Source organism: Drosophila rhopaloa, unplaced genomic scaffold (assembly GCF_018152115.1).
Source record: "Drosophila rhopaloa isolate 14029-0021.01 unplaced genomic scaffold, ASM1815211v1 contig_218, whole genome shotgun sequence".
Lineage (NCBI taxonomy): Eukaryota > Metazoa > Arthropoda > Insecta > Diptera > Drosophilidae > Drosophila > Drosophila rhopaloa.
Window position 1 is genome coordinate 1157272 of NW_025335104.1, and position 23191 is coordinate 1180462.

The window sequence follows — 23191 nt, forward strand, 5'->3', positions numbered from 1 at the left end:
ATGAATTTTTCGGCTTCTAACGAAATTTCCCCGTCAGTGGCATTGATTATGAATTTTGGTTGAACAATTTTGTAGACATCCAGAAAGGGGAAAGGACCCGGAGGTTGTTTTGGGCCAGACGAAATAATAGCGTGTTTGATTATTGGGTCCGTAATGACGTCAGGAAAAGTGTTCCCTGTTCTTGCACCGATAGGAGGAAGTGAATCTGTTCCTGTTGTAGCGCTCGCGCTACTCGCATCGAACGAAGGAACCTCGCAATCTCTTTCATTTTGGGATGATTCTGGCAGTGGTTGTGGTTCTGTGGCCAATGGAGATAGATTCCGAGTTGATGTACTCGCTTCAGGTTCTAAGAATTCCGTATAAAGAATTAATTTTATAATGTCAGCCTGGATCATTCATAATTTATGGAATATTTGAATTATTTCTTTATTCCAACGGGATTATTTTGGGATGAATTATAGGATAAATTGATTGATTATTTCACTGTCTCAATTTGTATACCCTTGCAGAGGGTATTATAATTTTGGTCAAAAGTGTGCAACGCAGTGAAGGAGACATCTCCGACCCTATAAAGTATATATATTCTTGATCAGGATCACCTCCTGAGTTGATATAGCCATGTCCGTCTGTCCGTCTGTCTGTTTCTACGCAAACTAGTCTCTCAGTTTTAAAGCTATCGAGTTCAAACTTTGCACACACCCTTCTTTCCTTTGCACGCAGTATATATGTCGGAACGGCCGGGATCGGCCGACTATATCCTATAGCTGCCATATAACTGATTGATCGGAAATGCCATAACTTTGGTGTTCGTAAAGTTAGGAAGTTGAAATTTTCTATGGGTTTTATTTTTAGCCAATCAATCCGACCTACCAAATTTCATAAGGATCGGCCGACTATATCTTATAGCTGCCATATAACTGATTGATCGGAAGTGCCATAACTTTGGTGTTTGTAAAGTTAAGAAGTTGGGATTTTCTATGGGTTTTATTTTTGGCCAATCAACCCGACATACCAAATTTCATAAGGATCGGCCGACTATATCTTATAGCTGCCATATAACTGAACGATTGGAAATGCCATAACTTTGGTGTTTTTAAAGTTAGGAAGTTGGGATTTTTTATGAGTATTAAGAATGCATCATATGAATAATTTTGGAGAATATAGTTTACAGAGTATTCTGCAAGGGTATATCAACTTCGGCTCCGCCCGAAGTTAGCTTTCCTTTCTTGTTTTATTTATATATCAATAAAATGTTTTTTTTTTCTACCTCACACTCATGTAACCTATATTTGATGAGTCTTTTTATACCCTTGCAGAGGGTATTATAATTTTGGTCAAAAGTGTGCAACGCAGTGAAGGAGACATCTCCGACCCTATAAAGTATATATATTCTTGATCAGGATCACCTCCTGAGTTGATATAGCCATGTCCGTCTGTCCGTCTGTCTGTTTCTACGCGAACTAGTCTCTCAGTTTTAAAGATATCGAATTGAAACTTTGCACACACCCTTCTTTCCTTTGCACGCAGTATATATGTCGGAACGGCCGGGATCGGCCGACTATATCCTATAGCTGCCATATAACTGATTGATCGGAAATGCCATAACTTTGGTGTTTGTAAAGTTAGAAAGTTGGGATTTGCTATGGGTTTTATATTTGGCTAATCAATCCTACCTACCAAATTTCATAAGGATCGGCCGACTATATCCTATGGCTGCCATATAACTGATAGATCGGAAATGCCAAAACTTTGGTGTTTGTAAAGTTAGGAAGTTGGGATTTTCTATGGGTTTATATTTGGCCAATCAATCCGACCTACCAAATTTCATAAGGATCGGCCGACTATATCCTATAGCTGCCATATAACTGATAGATCGGAAATGCCATAACTTTGGTGTTTGTAAAGTTAGGAAGTTTGGATTTTCTATGGGTGTTATATTTGGCCAATCAATCCGACCTACCAAATTTCATAAGGATCGGCCGACTACATCCTATAGCTGCCATATAACAGAACTATTGGAAATGCCATAACTTTGGAGTTTTAAAGTTAGGAAGTTGGGAATTTTTATGAGTATTAAGAATGCATCATATGAATAATTTTGGAGAATATAATTTACAGAGTATTCTGCAAGGGTATATCAACTTCGGCTCCGCCCGAAGTTAGCTTTCCTTTCTTGTTTATTATGCGAAGGGTTCATCAAATTGTTGAAAGTATTTGAAAAAAATGTTTGCACGCCTTGAGTACAAAAACCTATTTGAGTTAATAAATTTTATTTTATAACAACAAGTAGCATTGAGTCAAATAGTTTGGGTGAGGGCATTACACAATTCTTTATTGCAGATATTGGTTTCGATTTATCTCATAATTTCTTAACAAATAATTGTATGTCAAACTATAAAGATGAAAAACGACTAGTTTAGTTCATACTCTACTTTAGGATTCTTATGTATATGACTTTTATAGTTAACATTGATTAAAGTGGTTCCGAATTGGTAGCACAGCAATGATCGTTTTCTTTGTAGTACTGATCGCATGAATCCAATGGCCCGGTCATTACGGACCCAGTAACTATTATAAAAATTCAAAGTAGTTCAAAGTAGGGTCTTAAAAAATTGTTTAATATAATCAGAACCTTACAAAAAAATTATTTTACTATGTTTGTAAATTTCTTCAGATGTCCGTTGTTCGTTAAAAGATTAATTATATATTTAATACAGCGTTGATATCATACAAACTACTGGCAGAGATATTTATTATAAACAATTTTAAATTTTGTTACTGAATTTGTTATTGGGTATGCTGCTTTACCACTCTCCTAATAGTCGTGTGTCGAATTTGTAATACTAATTTGTGTCGGCAGATTGCTGACGTTTTGGGTGACTGACAGTCTACTGCTTGACTACCAGTTATCAACCTTGTTGTAGATCGACTAGTTCCTTGTAACCTGAATGGGTTGTTTAGTCGTCTGGACCTTGAGTTAGCGGTGAGGGAGTTACTTATAGCTGCTTATGTTTCCGAGGCGACTGAATGTGGTGTGTAGCTCGCTTATAACAAGCTTGTGGTGCTAATGCTGAAGTTGTTATTGCGGGCACTATATCCAAGGGAAAGCGATATTAAGATGTACTGTTGACGGACGTTTATTGCAGACTACTTTTATCCACACCATGTCAGAATTTGTTTTCCTAACTTCGCAATTCGTTGCTGATTTATTGTTTTATTGTGTGATGATTAAAACCAATGTGGCCAGCATTAAAGAATGGGCGTGCTTGGGTGAAAGTTCGTCATGCCCTAGCGAAAAGATTAAAAAAATATTATTTTTGGGGGTGTCTGTTTTTAGATCAGTGTTTTTTGGATCAAAAATGGACAGAAAAACACAACAAAAAACCCAGAAAAATGGCAGCTATGATCTCTAAAACACCAAATAATTATGAGTAATTAAATTAAAGTATTAAATTTAAAGTATATTGTTTTCTAATTTCTTTGTATAGCAGCAGACAAGTCTTGCCGAAGTAGTTGTCCTTTAAAGGCTCTTTCCCGCAAATTAGATTTTTTAATTTGAACTGCTTGTTAACAAGCCCAGCTGATTGATTTTTGAATTTTAACTACTTGTTAACAAGCCCAGCTGATTGACAGTACGACCGTAGCACGTTCAATAGAGATGAACTCTCTAAAATGCTGTCACACTGGAAAGAAAGTTTTTCCGCTGGCGAACTCGTTTTCGATCTGAGTACTACGCTTTAGTGCCTAAGCCCCACAATGCATATTTTTTTGTGAATTTCCCAAAAAAGCATATTTACAATTGGATAGTTAAGCGGAAGTAGTAATTAATGCTTTATATTGTACGGAAGCGACAGTGATTACTCTGCAAAGCACGGGCGCAGTATTGTTGGACGATGAATTTTGGTATTCACTTTCCCAAAAAGGTATGGTAGGTGGTTGCAATCACTCCAGAAATATCCTTTCGAATTCCGTCGGTAAGTTCTGCTCCTAATATTGCGGAATATAAGACCAGTCGGGGTTTGGTTTGCCATCGGAACAACTCGGAATTTCGAACAGAATAATCGAACTGAAACGCAGTTGTTTTTGTGTGTGGCGAGTACGTCGATTGTTTGCACGCCTTCACATACCTTTAACAGTTCCCGTATCAAGAGACGATGCAGGCGTGGATGATAACGAATTAACGAATTTCCCGGAAATCTTTTTTGCTTCATTGTAATTATACAATTGTCCGATACTATATTTTGTCAATAGCACCTCAATTGAGCAGCTGATTCGCGTCAATCGAGGTATCGAACAGTGTTCGCGACCACTATACGCGCGGGAAATTCAAACGTTCCACACATAGACAACCCTAAGCGTACTTTAAAATTTGACAAAAGACTTCCGTATAGGGGGCCCCAAATTTACTTGTTGCCCCAGGGCCCCCGAGGCTATATCTACGACCCTGTTCTTACTATATGGAGGAATTAGCAAATTCGATTTTTCAAACGTATTATTTGCAGGCCTCGACTCCTTTATATAGTATATATCTTTATTATTTTTTAAATAATTTTTACATACATAGGGAGAAAATCAAAATATGTAAAAAGAACTCACGTTCCAAATTCAACCGTTACTCAATCACTGCTAAGTAACCGATGCTAATACCCTCTTCCCATAGAGTCCATCCGTTCGAACGGTTGGGAATTTTGACAAATGTGAAAGTCCGATACCCACAAAGCACATCCAGCATCCGATAACAGCTGATCTGAACAGCTGTAGCTAATTATTCTAGCCTGTTGCATATTAGACAACATTTAAAATGAGCACAACAGCGCTACGCGAACAACCAAATCGGACTAATATATCTGCAGATTTTTGGCAGCCAGCAGAAAATATATAAACAGCTATTGCCCAATATTGTTTAAATGGTAACAATTCATATTTAATTTTATTATTATTAATGTCAAGAATGGCAGACAGCCAACCTCATTTCAATGACATGATCTCAGCCTACGCTCACAGCTCATTCAGCCCTTCTTGAACGCTATCTCCACAAGCTCGGCCTTGTGGTCCACCTTTATGGGCTTTGCTGGGCGAGCAGACGGGCGCAGAGGGGCCCCATTTTTTTCTGCCTTCAAAAAATAATATTGTGGAATGGATTGCCAATATATTGTTGCACGCATATAAGTTACCTGTACTTACACACACATAACACCCAGCTTCTATTAGGGACTGAGCCACCTTTATGTACTGTATTATAGACGGTAAATTTTAAAAAGTTTCCCGTCATTATTGTTTACGCTTTCTTAGTGAACGTTTCCATTTTCACTGTCAAGATAACGAACTCAGAGTTGCAGCGAAAAAACATCGCCTAACTATCGCATTAAAAAAGTCCGTCAAATTTGGATGGGGAATTAACTGGGAATTTTTGGAACGGTAAAACCTAAAGCCTAGTACTCAGATCGACAAACGAGTACGCTAGCGTAAAAACTTTAATCTTTCAAGTGGGACCAAAATTTCGAGAATTCATCAGAATTAAGCGCGGTACGGTCGTACTGTCAATCAGCTGGGTTTGTTGCCAAGCAGTTAAATTTCAAAGATCGTATTTGAGGGAAAGAGCCTTTAATAGATATTATCAACTACATTGGCAAGACAAGTCTGCCGGTGTACAAAGAAATTAAAAAACAAAACCATTTAAATTTAACAGTTGTTTTTTTTTAATTTACTGATAATTATTTGCTAATTTAAAGTTCATAGCTGCACTTTTATTGTGTTTTTTCGTACATTCTGGACCTAAAAAACATTTTGCTCTGACAAGAGGCACCCCAGATAGTATTAATGTTATTTTGTCCTCACATGGAAACTCCTGCAATCGACTTTTGCGGGTTTTTTGATTTTTTCCCTCCATTTATTAAAATGTTCAGTGAGAAGCGCACGCCGAAAGACTTAAGCCTAGTATCCAGATCGACGAAAACCGAACGCCAGTCATGAGAGAGCGAGAGGCAAACAGCTGGCGTTCACTTTTCGTCAGGCCTTTTTTTCACGTCGGTCCCCTGATCGACGAAAAAATACCAGAAAATTCCATAGCGTTGCCAGTCTGCGGAAATGAACTTTGAATGAATCTCACAAAAGTCGATTGCAGGTGTTTACATGTGAGGACAAAATAACATTAATACTATCTGGGGTGCATCTTGTCAGAGCAAAATGTTTTTTAGGTCCAGAATGTACGAAAAAACACAATAAAAGTGCAGCTATGAACATTAAATTAGCAAATAATTATCAGTAAATTAAAAAAAAACAACTGTTAAATTTAAATGGTATTGTTTTTTAAATTTCTTTGTACAGCGGCAGACTGGTCTTGCCAAGATAGTTGATAATATCTTTTAAAGGCTCTTTTCGGCAAATACGATATTTGAATTATAACTGCGTGTCAACAAACCCAGCTGATTGACAGTACGACCGTAGCACGCTTTATTCTGATGAACTCTCGAAATTTTGGTCACACTGGAAAGATTAAAGTTTTTACGCTAGCGTACTCGTTTGTCGATCTAGTACTCAGAAGGCTTTAAAGGGTACGATGAATCCTTTCATACCTGAATTAGTGAACCTTATAATGTGAAACTCCGATTCCCACAGAGCACATCCACCATCCGATAACAGCTGATCTGAACAGCTGTGGCTATCATTCTAGCCGGTTGCATTTTGCACAACATTTAAAATGAGCATAACAGCGCATTAAATGATAGTTGGTAACAGACTACAAGTGATCTACGCGAACAACCAAATCGAACTAATATGTCTGTAGGTTTTTGCCAGCCTGAAGAAATAATATGAACCGCTTTTGCCCAATATTGTCCAAATGGTAACAAATCAAGTTCATTAAATATTTGTTTGTTTTTTGTTTTATTATAATTTCATGTTTCATTTTATTTTTAATGTCTAGGATGGCAGACAGCTAAGCTCAGATCAATGACATGATCTCGGTCTGCGCTCGCTGCTCCTCCAGCCTTTCTCGAGCACTATCACCACAAGCTCCGCCCTGTGGTCCACCTTTGCGCGCTTTGTAGGGGGTGCAGAGCTTCCTGAGCGTTCCGCGGCAGAGGCTTCCAGGTCAGCGGGGTCCACATCTAAGACCTTACAAAAGTATTCCCTAGTACCTGCAATAAATATATTTTATTAGTAATTGTAAACCACATATATAAGTCTGGGGACATACTCTCGTTCTCCAAGGTGTCCTGCTCCATGTTGTGATTACGGTATGCGCCTAGGAAAAAGTTGAGCAACTCTCAATGCTGCCACACGGATGGATCAGTAATTAATTAATTATTACGAGTATAAACAGCATTTTTTCATTTGGGGCCTTTATTTTTCAAAAGTTATCCGCCATTATTTTTTAAATTTTCCTAGGGAATGTTTCATTTTTCACTGTCAAGAAGAAGAACCTAGACTTGCGCCGAAAAAACATCGCCTCACCTAAGTCCGTCAAATTTGGATGGGGAACTAACTGGGAATTTTCGGAACTGCAAAACCTTATGGACCATCCGTACAACGGATGGTGGGTGATGAATGGATCTCTGTGGGAAGTAGGCAGAAGATAAAACGTCTTTTGCCCGATCATGCAGATGCGCTACTATCCGAACTGGTACTTAGGGGGTTTAATATTACTTGTTCATAGCTTTATAATACGGTGCTCACACCGTAATGTGGTTGTGACCCATTCTCACAAGCACCCACTGTTTCAAAAGCAGCTGATCGGCCAGTGAGAATTAGAAAGATTTATATACATTTAATGGCATTCCCTTAGAAAAACCTGACTCGCTCCGAAATGCAGGGCCTTCTAAAAATTTCAAAAGTTTCAATTAAAAATCATACATGTAAATAACCAATATAATTTCAGGGCACACTAATAGCAACAGAAAGTTGTTGTAACTTATTCTCTTCTCTATTTAGCAGGTTAACTTCTCATGGAAGAAAAAGTCAAAGTTTCCAAAAATTTGGTTGCCATAGCAGAAAAGGATCCTTTGTGAATAGGAATTAATAGATGTAATCAGTAATTAATAACGAACAATAAAATTAAATATTTGGAAAGTACATAACAATTATATAATATCTGACAAAGCGTGGAATTGTCAAAAATTCAACAGAAACATTATATTGCTCAGATCTTCCAATGGATTTTTTGAAAAAAATACCAAATTAGTAGTTCAAGAAACTCCCTAATGAATTATTTAAGTTAATTTAACTTAGGTTTTTTTATTTTGAATTGTTCAAATTCAGGGCTGGGACAGTAGCATACAATGCAATCGATAGATCGATACTTTGTAAAAGTTGTATTCTTGGTATATATTCCAAGATGGCGGAATGTGCGGAGGAGAAGAGAACAAAAAGCAAGAGAAAAATCTTTAAGCGTATATTTAAAAGTATTAATGCATAAATCTATGTATTTGCTAATGCCCAACACATATTAAAGGGCAAACTAATCAATATCCAAGAAACTCGAGCACGGATGCCACGTTGTGCGTCTTCCTCTCAAAGTAGAGCCCACAAAAAGACAGCCAAAAAATCGAAATCTCGCATACACGGAAGGCCGAGTATTACTGCCAAGCATTAAAAGAAGCAGAAAGGCGACCAAGAAGATTAGTCCTGTAAATTGCTTGCGGTACTGTAAGAAGTGTTTCGGGCGATTCGAGATAGATATTCGCGGGTCAGACAAATCCGGCAGTTTTCCCAACGTCCTGGGGGCACCGAAATTTGACCGCCTCTGCAAGAGGCAACAGCGATATTGGACTTATATTTCCGACACTCCGCAAGATTTGTGTGTGCCCACGTCAACGCTTGCAGTGTCACCATCTCGGCACCTAGCAGTCACTTCAAAACACCGACAAGCTTTCTGCCGGGGTGCAGCAGACTATGTCTGACTTTTTGCATCACCAAAAACCACAAGAGCACACATAGCCATGGCAGCGACGAGAAAACTACAAGGTAAGCAAAACGGGCTTCCTTTTAAATATAGTTGCAATCTGAAACCTAACTATTAAACTCATGTTCGTGATTAGGCGAAATAGATCGATGTTTAAAAAAGGTAGCCGAGGGCGTTGAAACATTTGAGGATATTTGGAAAAAAGTGCATAATGCGACAAACACCAACCAAAAGGTGAGTTTAAAGTACAATAATCTCAGCTATATAAACCAATTTACAAACAACAAATTATGTACTTATGTCCTATTTAAATCCCATCAGCAAAAACATCTGCAGGAGAAGTATGAGGCAGATCTCAAAAAAGAAATTAAAAAGCTGCAGCGATTACGCGACCAGATCAAATCATGGATTGCATCGGCCGAAATTAAGGATAAAAGCGCACTGCTGGAGAATCGAAGGCTTATTGAAACCGTAGGTTTTTCTTATCTTTATATTTGTGACGAACGTCACCAAATTATTTGTCTTTTAGCAAATGGAACGCTTTAAGGTGGTCGAGCGCGAGACAAAAACAAAAGCTTACTCGAAGGAAGGTTTGGGCGCTGCACAAAAAATGGATCCTGCCCAGCGAATCAAAGATGATGCCCGCAATTGGTTAACCAGCTCAATAAGTTCACTTCAAATCCAGATTGACCAGTATGAGAGTGAGATCGAATCTCTGCTGGCAGGTAAAAAGAAACGATTGGATCGAGACAAACAAGAGCGAATGGATGACCTACGAGGGAAGCTGGACCGTCATAAATTCCATATAACAAAACTAGAAACCCTGCTTAGGCTGCTCGATAACGACGGAGTCGAAGCAGAGCAGGTTAACAAGATCAAAGACGATGTCGAATACTACATTGATTCATCGCAAGAGCCAGACTTTGAAGAAAATGAGTTCATCTACGACGACATCATTGGACTCGACGAAGTGGAGCTTAGCGGCACGGCAACGACGGACAGTAATAACAGCAACGAGACTAGCGGGTCCCCAAGCAGCGTCACCTCTGGTGGCAGTCCGTCACAGTCGCCCGTCACTGTTCAACAGATTTTAAACACCTCGACGCAAGCGGTGGTAAGTAGCGGCAGCAGTGCAGCCAGCGCTACACTGTTCCAGCAGCAGCAGTCAGCGACCCAGTCAAATGGCAACAACGTAGGATATGCGAGCGACACAAGCGCAGCTTCATCATCGGCCACCACATCTACAGATCCGGCGGGCAGCACAGCTGCAATGAATTGCGGTGGAATAGGTGTTGGTGATAAACGCAACAAGAGCAGCGAAAGCAATGCCATCAGCAAATTAAAAGTGTGTAGTCGATTTCCCGTGTTTTGTATGCGTTATGCTTTTAATGATATACTTTTGTTCGCAGTCACAGCCTCAGCAGCTTGTTAAGCCCACACCGCTGCGACCGACGGCCAAGCTGCCTTCGAGTAGTGATAGTAAATTCTTACTCTTTTTATTCGTCAAGTGTTTGTTTTACTAACTGTTGATCCTTATGCAGCTCCAGTCAATAAGATTGTCAACTCAACTCCCAGTAAAAATCAGCAGCAGCTACCCTCGGCGGCTTCAATCGTTGCGGCCTCCAGCTTGTCGCAAAACAGTAGCAGTGGAAACGGAAGTGTCAACTCGGCAGCGGGAACGGGAGCGGCTCAATTACCATCTAGCAGTCACAATCCTGCGTTACAGCCTCACGCTCCAACGCCTGGCCTCAGCGCCGTCACAGCAGCTGTATTGAATGCCGCTCCCTCAACGATTGCGAGCATCGTCAACGTTCAAGGCTCATCTGTGATCCAAACAACACCAACAATTGCTTTCGCTGCAGTGGCAAAACACAATTCATGTAGGAGGACGGCTCAATCATACTTATTGTCCTTACTTAAAGTGATATCCTGATTCTAGCACTCCTGGAAAATGGTCCTATATTGCCGCAACAACAAGCAATAGCTCCTACGGTGGCAGCTATTGTAGGAACAGGAGCCCAGCCACAGCAACTACAGGGGGCACAATTATCCAATCTTCAAACGAATTCCTCACACTTGCAAAATGGTAAGATCAATGGTTTTCATTACTACCACTAAACGCTTTTCTCAGTAAGGTAAAAAACGCGCAGAATTTTTAAAAATATCCAAAATATTTTAAATAAATTAAAAATTTTGTTTTTAATTTTGAAACTTTTAGAATAGACGAAAAAACTTGAAATAATAAGCTATAAACTTGCAATTTAATCGATATATTATTAAAGTTTAAGACAAAAAAATCCGAAACACATAGAAATCTTTAAATCCTGGAATATACACGGGTTATTTCAAAACAAGCGTTTCGCAACCTGCCAGGACAATTATCATTTTAGTCAAAAGTATCTTTTATCTGCGTTTAAAATTTATAATTTTGTGCACACCTTTAAGGGGAAAGTGTCATTTGACAAACGTTGAGGAAAAAATAACCCAAATTTAAGAATAAATTTAAAAAAATTTGAAAAATCGTTAACCTTAATTTTGTAAAAAACGATTTAAACCCCCTATAACCACGATTTGATACATGAAAAATGACGAGCAAAGCGACAAAAATTTGTATTCCCGTTTTAATGAAATTTCAAATGGGCTATCGAATTCTGAATAATGACGCTAAAATATGCAATTTTTCATTAAATTTCACTTTTTTTACTTTTATTTCTATTTCTTTTGATTTTCAATTTTGGATCTTTGAACACTCGCCCGATATTCATCGTCACTACGTGTTCTGCCGTTGACAAGTATAAAATGTTCAAATAATAAAATTTCCATCAACTGCAGGTTTCCCGGTAAACCTAAATTTCAATTTGTTGAACCATTGTCTAGGTCTGTCTAGGTAATCTGTCTTGTAATCTTTCCTTTTCCACAACTTTTTATGCTTGGAACGGCATTATATTTTTAATTTGTAATTCGTAATCAATTTATTGGCATCTGCATTTTTTAATAAAGGTTTAAATTGTATTTAATTTCATCATGTTTCCAATTTTTAAATAGCACAGCTAAATTTACATTTTGATTTTGAAGATCGAATGTCTTATTTTTATACACTTAGCTATATTAAAAACCGTGAAAGTGATGGAAAATATGTTTATTAGGAACTTTTTAACTTAAAGACTCTGCCATTATGAAAAAGTTACAATTACTCGTGAAAATTTAAAAGTATTCGAAATTATTGGAAATAGACAATTTTGCCAAGTTGGAAATATCTGATATCAATTTTTGTAACAAACAAGAAAGGAAGAAAACTTAAGCAAGCCGAAGTTTATATACCCTTGCAGTCATTACAAAACGACATTTCGATTTCTATGCCTATAGTCAAACCTCATATTCTGTCCCACTTTAACAGAAAGCTCTCTTCTTTTGGATCTTCTTCGTATTAAGCCTGTTTATTCGCCAGGGCCCGATGGTATTCCTGGGTGCGTGCTTAGGTATTGCGCTAAGGCCCTGTGCAAACCTTTTCACAAGTTGTTTACCTTATCTCTAGAAACCTCCCAATTCCCAAATTTTTGGAAGGAATCATTTGTGATTCCTCTTCTCAAAAAAGGTAACAAGTTAGAAGCCAGTAACTACAGAGGTATTTCTAAGTTATCAGCTATTCCTAAGCTTTTTGAAAAAATTATTACTCCTCATTTGCAGCACCTTTGCAGATCAATCATTTCTCCGTGTCAACACGGATTTATAAAACGTAGATCCACAATCACAAACCTTCTAGAGCTCACTTCATTTGTGATAAAAGGCTTCAATAGTAGTTTTCAAAGAAAACGTCATTTACACTGACTTTAGTAAAGCATTTGACTCTGTAAATCACTTACTTCTCATTCAAAAACTTGACCTTTTAGGTTTTCAGATGTTACCTCCGGTGTCCCACATGGGAGCCATCTGGGTCCGTTACTTTTTACATTATTTATTAACGATCTTCCCTCAATTATAATTCATTCTCGCGTACTTATGTACGCAGATGATGTTAAGTTGTGCCTGCAGTATAAGTACATTTCCTGCTATTTAAACTTGCAATCCGATCTAGATAATTTTCAAAACTGGTGCCGAGATAATTTACTAAATTTAAACGGTCCCAAGTGCAAGCTGATGACTTTTTATCGGGCCAATCCGATATACGCGACTTACACGTTAAGTGGCAGCCCTTTGGATAGAATAACTCTTGTAAACGATCTTGGCGTTCTCTTGGACCCTAAACTAAAATTTTCTAATCACATTTCGTCCATGGTTAATAAAGCCAGAGGAGTGCTTGGATTTATTAAAAGGTGGTCAAAAGAATTCGATTATCCTTATTTGACTAAAACTTTATTTATTTCGCTAGTCGGTCCGATTCTGGAGTATGGGTCTCCCGTCTGGAGTCCGCAATACGGAATTCATATTGGTCGTTTTGAATCAGTACAAAAAAACTTTCTTCTTTTTGCTTTACGGCGCCTAAACTGGGATGCAAATCTTAACGTACCTTCTTATTCAAATAGACTTCTGTTGATTAATTTACCCTCCCTAGCCAACCGTAGAACGATGCTTGGTACTGTCTTCATTTATAACCATATACATGGTGATATTGACTCCCCCGACTCGGTAAGTCGGCTAAACTTTTCTGTGCCAAGTAGATTAACTAACTAGAAATTATATTACTAAAAACAATGAAGCTATGTTGATTTTGCGCACATTTTGTCATTGTTTCTATGACAGCTATATGATATTTTCGATTGTCCGATTTTGACAAAACTAAAAGCGTAATTCTGATATAGAAAACAATTACTATATCTCAAAGGAATATTTTGATAAGCAGAAAAACAGCAAATTTCTTTTGTTATTTTTCGATTTTCCTATGGGAGTTATATGATATACATGTCCGATCTTAATTTAAATAAAACCAAAATTCCATAACATTTAACATTTAACATTTTACCAAATCCCAAAGAAAAAAAAAAGTAAACAATAAAGTTATTTTTTTAAAAATTTATTTCCAATTGTTCCTATGGGGGCTATATAATATAGTCGCCTGATCCGGCTCGTTCCGACTTATATACTACCTGCAATAGAAAGACAACTTTTGGGAAAGTTTTCAGCAGATAGCTTTAAAACTGACAAGTTTGCGTAGAAACGGACGGTCGGACAGACAGACGGACTCGGCTAGATCGACTCTCCTGGTGATGCTTCACTGCGTTGCAAACTTTTGACTGAAATTCTAATAATTTATTTATAATAGTTTTATGGTATTTAAGTATTACCAAATCCCAAAGAACAAAAAAAAAAAATTAAAACAAAGTTGCTCTTTTTTTTAATTTTTCCGATTGTTCGTATGGGAGCTATATGATATAGTCGCCCTATCCGGTTCGTTCCGACTTATATACTTCTTGCAGTAGAAAGACAACTTTTGGGAAAGTTTCAAGCAGATAGCTTTAAAACTGAGGGACTAGTTTGCCTAGAAACGGACAGACAAACGGACGGACGGACGGACATGGCTAGATCTCCTGGTGTCTGAAATGTCTGCTTCACTGCGTTTCAAACTTTTGACTGAAATTATAATACCCTCTGCAAGGGTATAAAAATAGACATCGCCAATACATTTTATTTTTTTGATTTGGAAGTTTATGAGTACAGATACAGTGGCCCTTACCACACCAAACAGTTTTTGTTACGCGCAGCTTTTCCCCTTGGGCCGTAAAAACGATATCGTATGACGTGAAACAAGGACAATAAAGAGACAGACATTAATTATAATAATAATATAAAATATACGCTTTTAAGAACAGTTTCTATCTGGCCTATATGTATAACACATTGTGGACGCCAAAATCAACATGCATGATTCTAGTCAACGCACAACCACCCACCGTAAAAAAATGTGCATTACTTTTCATTTAGCACTATTAAATTCAAAAAGATTACCACATTGCGTACATAGGGACACGCGACGTTGTCAAGAAGAATATTGTTGAGAAATAATTTACAAAGAAGGAGATCAGGTTTAAGACACAACATTTATAGAGAACATATCGAGATACTTTGGAGATCCAAGAGAATTGAGTTTTCCGACTAAAAGTTAGCTTTGAAAAAATTGCTCAAAAAGATCGCCACTGGCTTGATAAGTGTTTGTATTACATTTTTAAATGACAAAGATGCAGGTTAAGTGACTTATTTATGCTTATTGTTAACAATACTAAAAAACTATTTTGGGAGAACTGGATCCTACAACGAGACGGAAGATCAGAGATTTTCTCCGGCTTACAGAAAAGCACAATAAAAAGAAAAACTAACACAGTTCTGCCCTCCGACCATAAGCTGATTTAAGAGGTTTAATTGGCACCAATTCTGAAAACAGTCAATATCAGACTGGAAATCGAAACGAGACTGAAAATTATTATTGGAACAAAATAGAGGGGAGATTATTAATAAATAAATAGAGTAAACAGCAAAAGTCCAAAAAACTATTATGAGGCACTTCAGATGTTATAATTTAAAAAGCACTTAGAGAAATATTGATATATAACATTAGTCTGCATTTTATAATTAAATCATTTTACTACTATTCAAGTAGTTTCGTTGTGATATAAGCGACGAATACAAATTTTGCAAGTGAGAAGTAATAAAACGCTCATATGAGATTAAAAAAAATGAGTAAAAATCCAGATAATTTAAAAATTCCTCTACAATTGTGAACATTCAACTTCCCACAAATAAAACAGTTTAGGAATCGGCTTACAAATAGTTGAGGCATTTAACTTAAGCACACACCCAGGGAGCCAGGAAATTTCTAAATCGCTTAAAAGAGAATTTTCTATAATTACCGGGGAAAAATGCAATTCGACCTATTTAAATAGTAAGGGTAATTTAAATGTTAACTTCTGATCAATTTTTAATTCGGTTTTAGACGGGTTAAATACTTATAATTTACTGTTAAGAACATTAGAATCCGTTCATATTTTGAAAAGTCAGATGGCTTACCTGTCCTTTCTTACTTTTTGTTAGTGTTTGTTTTAAGGTTTTTAAGTTCTTAAAGCTCCGTTGTAAACCACGGGGGTCTGCATTGTCTGTCAGGAACGCATTCATGAAAAAGCGTGTTATAACTCTATAAAATAGTTCAGTGTCATTTTCAATTTCCATGCAAGTGTATACATTTTTCCAGATTTATTTGGGAATCAGTAGTTTAGTTTATTTAAGTCACATTTACGGAATCATTTCGTTTTAGTTTAAGAAGGCAGGAAATTGTCAAGTCCTAGTGTAGGACAATTAGGGGGTAAATTTAAAATACAACAAACTCAGACGGATCAAAAACAAGTAAAAGAACTTATTTCCTATTTAGGGAGTTATAAATTAAGCTTATTTGCTGAAATAGTAGATCCAAGAGTCAATCAACAATCAGATAAATGTGTGGAAAAAAGTAAGTGAGTAAGAGAGGACTAAGATATATCAGTAAGATTGAAATCATACAAAACAAGAGAGAACGCTATAGTCGAGTGCCTCGAAACAACTTCGCAATTTCTTTAATAGAAATCCTTATCGAGAATTAACGTTGACTCTGTTGAGCACCTTGGCCAGCTGTTCCAAAGTCATCCGTTAGATGGCGCTATTGTATTGCGCCATCTACCCCAAGACATTGGAACCACGGGCCATGAAAGGCGGAAATGTAGGAGCTAGCCAGGCTAAGCGTTAAATGGGTTTTTGGGCGTCAGAGTGGGCGTGGCAAAGTTTTATTAGGCCAATCGATAGGTATTGACGAAACAAATTTTCATAATAGCATGAAAACTGTGGCCACAGCTTGCGGCTTGTGGGCGTCAGAGGTGGCGTGGCGCAAACTTGCGCTGCTTAGGAACTCCTAAAATCTACATGCAAAATGCCACGCTTCCTTCTACCTGTTACATACTTTTGCACGAATACAATATACCCTTTTACTAGTTTTACTAGAGTAACGGGTATAAAAACATCAAATAAGCACACATGGACGCTTCAGTTAGTTGTTTTAGTACACCAAAAATAAACCACTAATCTAGAGCTCCATTTCTGTGTTTACTAGACCACGTGTGTCCACTCCGCAGATTAATATAATCTCGAACTCTACCAACGAATACAGCGCATTTAGCATGCGTCAATAAATACATCTTATATACATGGATTGTCTTCAAGCACAGCTGAGAGGGTATTATAAAATGGGTTAGAAGTTTGTAAATCAGTGAAGGAGACATTTTGGTTTTAAAAAAAAACCAATCTTTAATATACCACCATTATACCCACATTTAACTTTCGGCAGCACCCTAATTAATAAGCGTCGCAACTTTAAAATTTGTTTTAAATAAATAAAATTCAAGCTATACAAAATAAGTTGGGGTCAAAAGGGTTAAACAATTTTCGTTTTTTTTTCGGAAAAATTCGGGAAACGATCCTTTGGGTATGTATGTGCGTAACGATCGGTAACGCACGCATATATACACAAATTAGCGCCCCCTTATCCTGTGACCCTTTATAGTGAATCTTCTCTTGTTTTGCTGATTGACGCCTACAGCCGAACGCCAAACGGTTCTGCTAGTAGAGTTCTGCTAGTAGAGCGGTCAGTAAGAGACCGATTTCGCTAGACCAGATACCCAAAAGCAAAGAAATTGAATAAGGAGGTTGCAGAACACTTTTGGTTAAGCATATTTTCCGATCCGTCCCAAATATACAGGTCAGTATTACATCCTACTTTCTGACAATTAGGGTTAGATTGAATTAGTTTTTTTGCGCAATATAGAAACATTTTCGGCATATTGTTTAATCAACATCTATGTTGTAAACCAATCCAACACTTCTGGAAAACAAATATGTAATATATGTCTATACTAACATTATTTTGTAAGGATAAGCCGGTAACTTTTATTTTTTGTTGTCCTGAGTTATCAAATAGCTACCTTTCTAGGTTTTTGAGTTATATCTATATCTTGATTTCGATGTTTAAAAACAATGAAGCTAAGTCGATTTTCCGATCGTTTCAGTGCAGCTATGATATAGTCGCCCCATTTTTATATAAGCCCAATTTTTTCCAAATGACTTTATTTTGGAGAATATCGGCATATAAATAATGCCGTTATAATTTTATTTCCCTTTCTTGTTCCTATGGGAGCTATATGCTTATACTACCTGTAACAGAAATAAGACTTTTTGCTAAGTTTCATCCGATTAGATTTAAACATATAAAACTTGTCAGTACTAAATTAGTTTTTTCTCAAAAAATATAAAAATCGAAACTTACTTAGAGCAGAAGGAAGCCGACTTCAACAACACTGCTTGCAGTACGGACTGGAAAGACTTTGACTGTTTTGTAAAAATTTAACATATTTAATTTAATTGCATTTAAAGTTTTATCCCTGTTCTAAAAAAAAATAACCTAACATTTTTGCATGGAAATTAGACTGCAGATTTTAATTTATCAAACAAAGTGCATCTACATCTATACCCTTGCAGAGGGTATTCGAATTTCTATTAAAAGTTTGCAACGCAGTGAAGGAGACATGTTGTGTCTTAAACCTGGCCTCCTTCTTTTTAAATTATTTCTCAACAATATTCTTCTTGGCAACGTCGCGTGTCCCTATGTACGCAATGTGGTAATCTTTTTGAATTTAATAGTGCTTACGAATGCGTATAGTGTTTAATTCCCAAAGCCGAGGTTGACAACAGGAGCGAAACTTTATTCTTCGAACATTTCTTTAATTCAAATATGCCGCTGCTCAAAATGATTGAGTACGGTGCTTATTTTTATATTTTGCAGATCTTTCGATTCAAAATTATGATCGCAAATGTTATCCTGCGTCCTGCTGTTGCTGAGTAGTGAGAGTGAGCATCATCACTAACCATTTCATATTTAAATTGTTTGTATATTAGCGGAATAAACGAAACTTAAATCTCAAAAAAAAAAAAATGCAAAGTAATGCACATTTTTTTGAGACAAACTTTAGAATACCACGTATACGGTGGGTGGTTGTGCGTTGACTAGAATCATGCATGTTGATTTTGGCGTCCCCAATGTGTTATACATATAGGCCAGATAGAAACTGTTCAAAATAACTTAATCTTAAAAGCGTATATTTTATATAATTTAACACGAAATTATAATTAATGTCTGTCTCTTTATTGTCCTTGTTTCACCTCATACGATATCGTTTTTACGGCCCAAGGGGAAAAGCTGCGCGTAACAAAAACTGTTTGGTGTGGTAAGGGCCACTGTATCTGTACTCATAAACTTCCAAATCAAAAAAATAAAATGTATTGGCGATGTCTATTTTTATACCCTTGCAGAGGGTATTATAATTTCAGTCAAAAGTTTGAAACGCAGTGAAGCAGACATTTCAGACACCAGGAGATCTAGCCATGTCCGTCCGTCCGTCCGTTTGTCTGTCCGTTTCTAGGCAAACTAGTCCCTCAGTTTTAAAGCTATCTGCTTGAAACTTTCCCAAAAGTTGTCTTTCTACTGCAGGAAGTATATAAGTCGGAACGACCCGGATAGGGCGACTATATCATATAGCTCCCATACGAACAATCGGAAAAATTAAAAAAAAGAGCAACTTTGTTTTAATTTTTTTTTTGTTCTTTGGGATTTGGTAATACCTAAATACCATAGAACTATTATAAATAAATTATTAGAATTTCAGTCAAAAGTTTGCAACGCAGTGAAGCATCACCAGGAGATTCGATCTAGCCGTGTCCGTCCGTCCGTTTCTACGCAAACTAGTCAGTTTTAAAGCTATCTGCTGAAAACTTTTCCAAAAGTTGCAGGTAGTAAATAAGTCGGAACGGGCCCGATTAGGCGACTATATCATAGAGCTCCCATAGGAACAATCGGGAAAAAAATTTAAAACAAGAAAGGAAAGCTAACTTCGGGCGGAGCCGAAGTTAATATACCCTTGCAGAACACTCTGTAAATTCTATTCACCAAAATTATTCATATGATGATTCCTAACTTTAAAAACACCAAAGTTATGGCATTTCCAATCGTTCAGTTATATGGCAGCTATAGGATATAGTCGGCCGATCCTTATGAAATTTGCCAAAGTTATGGCATTTCCGATCAATCAGTTATATGGCAGCTATAGGATATAGTCGGCCGATCGTTATGAAATTTGGTAGGTCAGATTGATTAGCCAAATATAAAACCCATAGAAAATCCCAACTTCCTAACAAACACCAAAGTTATGGCATTTCCGATTAATCAGTTATATGTCACCTAAAGGATATAGTCGGCCGATCCCGGCCGTTCCGACTTATATGCTGCGTGCAAAGGAAAGAAGGGAGTGTGCAAAGTTTCAATTCGATAGTTTTAAAACTGAGAGACTAGTTTGCGTAGAAACAGACAGACGGACAGACGGACATGGCTATATCAACTCAGGAGGTGATCCTGATCAAGAATATATCTACTTTATAGGGTCGGAGATGTCTCCTTCACTGCGTTGCACACTTTTGACCAAAATTATAATACCCTCTGCAAGGGTATAAAAATGAAACTTTGTTTAATTTTTTTTTTGTTTTTTGGGTAATATTTAAATACCATAGAATTTTAATTTTAATTTTTAGTTAAATTAAAATCGGACATCTACAGCTCCCATATGAAAATCAAAAAATTAAAAAAAAATACATTTTTTTGCTGTAAATAAATAGATTATCAAAATATTCCTCTACTATATCAGAATTACGATTTTAGTTTTGTCAAAATCGTACAACAATATCATATAGCTGCAATAGAAACTATGGCAAAATAATAAATTAGTAAATATAGGCATAGAACTCGAAATGTAGTTTGTAATAACTGCAATTAAAACAGCAATTAAAGAAGAAAATTATGATCAAACAGTAGCGAGCCAGAAACTCATTAACCTTGAATGAATGTTGGTATAAAATATATATACTTGTTGTGCATGTGTTTTAATATTTATGCTTCGACGTAAGGGTGTAATGTTATCTCTATTTTCGTAATTAATTTTGTTTTAAAACAATGCTACGTCTTCATTTCAAAGAGCCATTTTTGTTTGGTTTAATTTCACTGTTTTTCATTATATACAAAATTAAAACAAACAATTTTTTTTCATGTTCTAGGCAACAAAAATGTTTTATTATTTTTTTTAAAGGCGTTACCACGTCCATTTAAATAATTGTGTGTTAATGATTCAAACTAAAGGAACTCAAAATTGCAGGAAAACTCAACTCATGTAAAAGGGGTTTACCTATAATTTCATAAATACAACCCATAAGAATCGCCATATTATGCAATGAAAAAATTGCATTTGTCACTATCTAAACTGACCGATAATAACATTTTGCAGGGCTGCCTGTCTCGGAACATACTAGTGACAACAGCAGCAGTTTCGTCGATACGATTTCTCTAAAAACTATGGCACAGGAAGCCATTGATCGATCCGCGATCGATACTAATTCACTAAATAAGCAGCAAACAAGCAACGTTGACACAAGACAGCAGCAGACGCAGCAATCACTCCTCCAACAGAGTTTCAGCTCAGAAAACACTGCCAATCAACAGCAGCAGCAAGTGGCATCACAGCATCAACAACAACAGCTCCAAACTACCACGGTTGCCGCGGCTGCGATCGGTTCAATTACGACAGCGGCACATGCCGCTGCAACCAGTAATGGTCCTACAACTGGCAGTGGGCTTATGAATCTTGCAAATGCTGCAGGTCAGCCAAACAGCGCCAATGCCAAAGTGCATTCGTGCCAACACCAGCAGATGGCCACTACGGAAGCGCACATTCCCACGTTGCTTGGAGTAACTCCATTAGGGCCAACGCCACTCCAGAAGGAGCATCAAATTCAGTTTCAGATGATGGAAGCTGCCTATTATCACCTGCCACAGCCTATGGACACGGAGAAGCTACAAACGTACTTTCATCGCGCGCCAGTTCCCACGCCGGCGCATTATCCACAGGTGAGTTATTTTTATTAGGCTTACATCTTGCATGGATTACCTTATCTAATAAATATTTCAATCAAGGCACAGCTGCCAATATATGATACAGTTGAATTCTATCAACGACTCTCAACGGAGACGCTGTTTTTTGTATTCTATTACATGGAGGGAACCAAAGCCCAATATCTTGCAGCTAAGGCCTTAAAAAAGCAGAGCTGGCGTTTTCACACCAAGTACATGATGTGGTTTCAAAGACACGAGGAACCCAAAATTATCAACGATGATTACGAACAGGTAAACTAGACAACTTATTATAAGGAAGAGCTAGCTACTAATAAAGATAAACACCATTCACAGGGTACGTACATCTATTTTGACTACGAAAAGTGGAGTCAACGAAAGAAGGAGGGATTCACCTTTGAATACAAGTACTTAGAGGACAAGGAGCTGAATTGAAAATGTTGCAATGTGTGTTGCTTCGTCTGTCTAATAGAAAGTCAATCCATTGAAACAATAAAATAAATCAATACCATTTTCATACAAAATCACAAATCCACAATCAAACACATGAACCTAAAAACAACAAGCAAGAGAGAGATCATCTAAGTTAAAATATAAACAAATAGGAGAGCGAACCAGACGTAAGAAAAAGTGAAAAAAAAGTATAATACTTAATCGGAATGCGTGCTTTTTTTTTTAAATATTTGTTGTTTACAACTACTCTTAGTTTGTACATTCTTTCACAATTAATGAGGATGTTAATGACGTGAGATTCATACAAAAGTCTCATACATTTCGCTAAGCTCTCCTTTTTATTAAAGCTATACATATTTTAAAATTGTTTACTGATTCTCCTAAACTCCCAATTCGCATATTGTAAAAAAAAACAGCCGAGTGCAGCTCACTTTAAATTAAATATAACATAATTTGTCTCCGATTTATGCGATTTGTATGTGTTTAGAATGAAAAGAAACCATATTCAGCTGATCTTGTTTAAATTTAATAATGTAATTACGGTTACTAAGATCTTTGATTAAGATAAGCATGATATGCTAAAATGCAAACATACAAAAAATTATGCATAAATAAAACTTTTTTAAATATAAGAAAACAGAAATAAAATCATGAGTAAAATGAAATTTATAGAATTTTTATAATTTTTTTTTAATATTAAATCTTTTTTAAAGTAAAAATTAGTTAGTGTACAATTTTTGTTTTTCCCTAATAGTTTCGTTTCTGGATTTTACGATCGATTTTTGAGTTATAAAAAATATTTTAGTCAAATGATAAATGAAAAATCTTTAAGAGTAAATGCATTTTAAAATGTTTTTGCTTAAACACGGCATTTT

The 23191-nt window shown here is 36.7% G+C and overlaps 1 protein-coding gene and 2 long non-coding RNA genes across 4 annotated transcripts; 1 reads left to right on the plus strand and 2 right to left on the minus strand.

The window, feature by feature from the left end:
• Window positions 1–2305: 2305 nt before the first annotated feature.
• On the minus strand, window positions 2306–4568 carry LOC123037904. The gene is made up of 2 exons (XR_006417680.1): window positions 4128–4568; window positions 2306–3288 (listed from the first exon to the last, which is right to left on the minus strand). It is a non-coding gene; the product is annotated as an uncharacterized LOC123037904 (long non-coding RNA).
• Window positions 4569–4917: 349 nt separating this feature from the next.
• LOC108040096 lies at window positions 4918–5307 on the minus strand. Its single transcript, XR_001769048.1, has 2 exons — window positions 5175–5307; window positions 4918–5114 (listed from the first exon to the last, which is right to left on the minus strand). It is a non-coding gene; the product is annotated as an uncharacterized LOC108040096 (long non-coding RNA).
• Window positions 5308–8317: 3010 nt separating this feature from the next.
• Window positions 8318–22981, plus strand: LOC108040097 (CCR4-NOT transcription complex subunit 3). Of its 2 annotated transcripts, none has more exons than XM_017117338.2 (10): window positions 8318–8964; window positions 9039–9136; window positions 9224–9373; window positions 9432–10247; window positions 10312–10381; window positions 10444–10782; window positions 10842–10988; window positions 21241–21860; window positions 21933–22136; window positions 22200–22981. In XM_017117338.2, the coding sequence occupies exons 1-10, from the start codon at window positions 8940–8942 to the stop codon at window positions 22296–22298; spliced, it is 2568 nt and encodes an 855-aa protein (XP_016972827.1). In that variant the 5' UTR covers window positions 8318–8939; the 3' UTR covers window positions 22299–22981. The 2 variants fall into 2 exon arrangements, with proteins under 2 accessions (XP_016972827.1, XP_016972826.1); XM_017117337.2 differs by having other exon boundaries at window positions 8319–8964; window positions 21927–22136.
• The last annotated feature ends 210 nt before the right edge of the window (window positions 22982–23191 follow it).